The sequence below is a fragment of the Myotis yumanensis genome, unplaced genomic scaffold (assembly GCF_028538775.1).
Source record: "Myotis yumanensis isolate MYYU_CA2020_CCGP unplaced genomic scaffold, mMyoYum1.0.hap1 SCAF_7, whole genome shotgun sequence".
Lineage (NCBI taxonomy): Eukaryota > Metazoa > Chordata > Mammalia > Chiroptera > Vespertilionidae > Myotis > Myotis yumanensis.
Window position 1 is genome coordinate 31,086,057 of NW_027223758.1, and position 3,806 is coordinate 31,089,862.

Here is a 3,806-nt window from a genome sequence, read left to right on the forward strand (position 1 = left end):
TTCCTTAGTTCATTTATCTCCCTCCTTCTCTCCTTCTTTCTTTCTTCCCCTTCCCTTCCCTCCCCTCCCCACTTTTTCCTTTCTGCCTTCTTCCCTCTCTTTCTCCCATCCCCCTCTTCTTTCTGTTTTCCTTCTCTCTCCACCTCTTCTCTTCTTCCCTCTCTATGCCCACCAGAGCACAGGGGTGGGCAGACACTGCTGGTTCTCACCTAGTCCCGCCCCCTGTTTTTCACGTGAAAGGAGGGAGCTCCTGCCTCTCCCAGCTAGTTGAGAGGCCACACCTGAGATTCCAGTTTTCTGACTCCCCAAGTGAGGTGATCCCCAGATGAACTGGGTAACTCACCAGATCATGCCTTGGTTGAAGATCAAACCAAGCACATTTCCACTAATATCAAACTCAGCATATGAAGGCTGCCGAGAGATAAAGGAGGGTTGGGGGTGGGGTGGAGAGAGAGAAACATGTTAGATGGTATCAGCCAGACATTACTACCAGCCACTGGCCAAGCCAGGGCCTCTCCATCCCACAGAGAGAGGAACTGTTGATTCAGGGTTCTGCTTCTTTAACATACAGGATGTCCCTTCAATTAAAGAAATAGTTTGAAGTTCTCAAAGTAGAAACTTTTTTCAATGTCTTTTTTAAGAATAAAATGTGAGAGTTTTTACCATTTAGGGCCTGTGGGCTGACTGTGTACTCTTGAGAGGACCCTGGCCCCCTTGAGAACATTTTACCAATGCTCTTATCAGAAATGCACCTTGAAATTATAATCAAGGAGTAATTCTAATAAATAATGAAAATGCAAATAATTAAACGAGGACTTTGAGAAGAAAGTTAAAAAAACAAAAAACAAACAAAATAAATCATCCCCCTAATTCTCTTTTCTCCTTCTCATCATTCTCTAGTCGTAGAGCATTCATGGAAAAGAAAAGGCTTAGCTAGATACATATTTTCAGCCTGACTCAGATTTTCAGAGTTTGGGAGATTTGTAAAGTATTTGAAAGAATACAAATTTGTGAGCACTGGGGAGTCGGGGTCCTCATGAAACATGGTTAAACCTACTTCCCAATTTGCCTTACAGGAGTGGAGATAACAGGGTATAGGAATGAGAGAAGGAGGAATGAGAAGTTAAGAGAAAGAAAAAGGAAGGTCAGGCAAGCATGGATCAAAGGAGGAAGTATGTACAAATCCAAACACATGAAGGTTAAATCTTGGGAATTTACAATTTAACATTTTAAAATATTAAAAAAACTTTTTATCTATTGGGTTTTGTATTTGCTTAGAAAAATCTGCCTCATCCCAACATTATAAGTTTTATATTATACTAGAGGCCCAGTGCACGGATTCATACACATTGAAAGGAAATTGATTAGAAGAAATATTTTAGAGGCCAGGGAGGGACCATGGGAGGTTGGCTCCAGGGCATGTCTGGCCTTCTCTCCCAGTGCTGATCAGCTGGACCTCAGCAGCAAGCTAACCTACTGGTCGGAGCATCTTCCCCCTGGTGGTCAGTGTGTGTCATAGCGACTGGTCGACTGGTCGAACACTTAGCGTATTAGGCTTTTATATATATAGATATGCTTTCTTTTATAAAGTTATCACTTCATTTTTTGATGTTTAAAACGTTGATTCTGCTGCAATTAATTTATTTAGGTAAAATGAGTGAGATATAGTTCCCCTTCCTATGGTTATCCAGGTGTCTCAATCCATTTGTTATATAATTCTTTGTTTTCCCACTGGTTGGAAAGACTCCCTGTATTGTTAATTAAATTCCCATATTGATTGTACCTATTTCTGGGCTTTCTATTCTATCCATTGATAAGTTTGTCCATTCCCTAGTACAGTTTTAGTTTCTATAGCTTCAGAGTATTTTTTTTAAGAAATGACTTTATTTGTTGTTGTTAATCCTCACCTGAGGATATTTTTCCATTGGTTTTTACAGAGAATGGAAGGGAAGGGGAGAGAGAGAGAGAGAGAGAGAGAGAGAGAGAGAGAGAAAGAAACATCGATGTGAGAGAGACACATTGATTGGTTGCCTCCCACACATGGGCTCGGGGATGGAGCCTGCAACCAATGTATGTGCCCTTGACCAGAATCAAACCTGGGATATTTTAGTCCTCAGTTCCAGGCTCTATCCACTGAGCCAAACCAGCTAGGACTAGAGTATGTTTTAATATAAGGGTGGGTCTAGTCCCTTTCATTCTGCTGTTTTAATTATTTTTCAGGTTATTTTCACAAGATTAGTTTTCAAATGAACTTTAGTATTATTTTGAGATTTTGTTGAACTTAATAAATTCATTTGAGATCAATGCCATCTTAGCAATGTCATGACATAAAGATGCCATCTTTTTTGAGCACGAGGTTCTTGCACCCTTGTTCTCAGATAAGATTATGAAGTTTTCCTCACTGAGCAGGAGTTGAGTAGGCCTGTGTAAACTGTGGCTGGTGACTAAAAAAAGATATGACAGAGACCTATACTTGGGCCCTTACCTGGGCCAGGTACCCTGCTGCCGGCGAGGATGAGGATGACAAAGTAACAAAAGTTGGAGCTCGGTTATGGGGGAGGTCCCTCCCAAGACCAGTGACCACTGGGTGGGCAAGTGAGGTGTTTGGTAGAGACTCACAGGAGAGATGGGGCCTTAGGCTCTGCCAGATCATAGAAGGCCACTGGAGAGAGGAAATGACACACGTTTAGAATGAGCAGTCTCCCAGGTAGATGGGGAAGAAGAGTAGCTAGGGGAGGAATAAGAATCAAAGAGGTTAGTCAGAGCACAATCCAGAAGACAGAACCAATGGTTACTGTGTTTGTGGTGTGTCTCAGGAATTTCTGAAACATTCATGTCCACATCTGCCCTGCCGCATTCTAGGATTTCATTAGAGTTTCAAAAATTAGGAGCTGCCATCAGAAGGGGATGGTTCAAACAACTTTCTGTGGAATATCTGTGAAACGGTGACGTACAAATCCAGCCTCCAGGTCCCAGCACCAGCAGTAGTTCATGAACCGGACAAAACAAGCCCTCAGGAAGTCCCCCAGCAGGATGGTGATGTACGTTACCAGCATGTCAGACACCGTCAACCTCACGAATTCCTGCAACGAGGAACACAGAGGGAGGGGTGGTCAGGGTTGGCCCTTGCCCACCTCTCCCAACTGACTGCAGCCATGCACACTCTCCCCCACCCACCTGCATTCTTCTCTGTGAGCCTCTGAATTTGGGGGCACAGTGGTGGTGGTGCAGAGCAAAGATCAGGCTTTGAAATATTCTTACATAGGTCTGAGCTCTATAATTACTAATTGTATTGCTTTGAAATAGTCTCTGAACCTCTTGAAGTTAATAATGTTAACCTTGCAGGGTTATTTGGAAGCTTAGTGATTATGCATGCAAATTGCCTGGCACACTGGTAATGCCCAAAGCTTGGCAGTTATCAGCACAGATATGGGATCTGAAGGCTTGCCTCTTACTTTCCCCACCTGCTCTGAAATACCAGCTGCCCCGGCTAAGACTAAATCTGATCATTGTCACCAGGGACAACTGCTGGTTTTCTTTACCTCTGGCTAAAGATTTTTTTCTGGTTATATAGAGAAAATAATGCTGGTTTTTCATAGAGGCACATAGCAAAAGACGCAAAAACGTATTACTTTTGGGGGGAAATTTAAAGATCTACCAGATAATATCACAAACTTTAAGACATCTAGTGGACTTAGAATTCCTAGAAAGTACAGGGTCTGCTTTATTCATTTTTATATCCTCCAAATTGATTAATAAATTTTTGCTGGATGAACAGCTGATGAATTTTCAGGGTTATTCCTCAG

General features: G+C 42.4%; 1 protein-coding gene across 1 annotated transcript in view; it reads right to left on the minus strand.

Moving 5' to 3' along the window:
- The window catches only part of TMC2 (transmembrane channel like 2), a 48,912-nt gene that overhangs the window by 10,894 nt on the left and 34,212 nt on the right, over positions 1-3,806 (minus strand). Inside the window, exons 14-15 of the mRNA XM_070420036.1 lie at positions 2,955-3,083; positions 344-411 (exon numbers count right to left, since the gene is read on the minus strand). Coding sequence (XP_070276137.1) covers positions 344-411; positions 2,955-3,083 — 197 coding nt within the window. The remainder of the gene's footprint in view (positions 1-343; positions 412-2,954; positions 3,084-3,806) is intronic.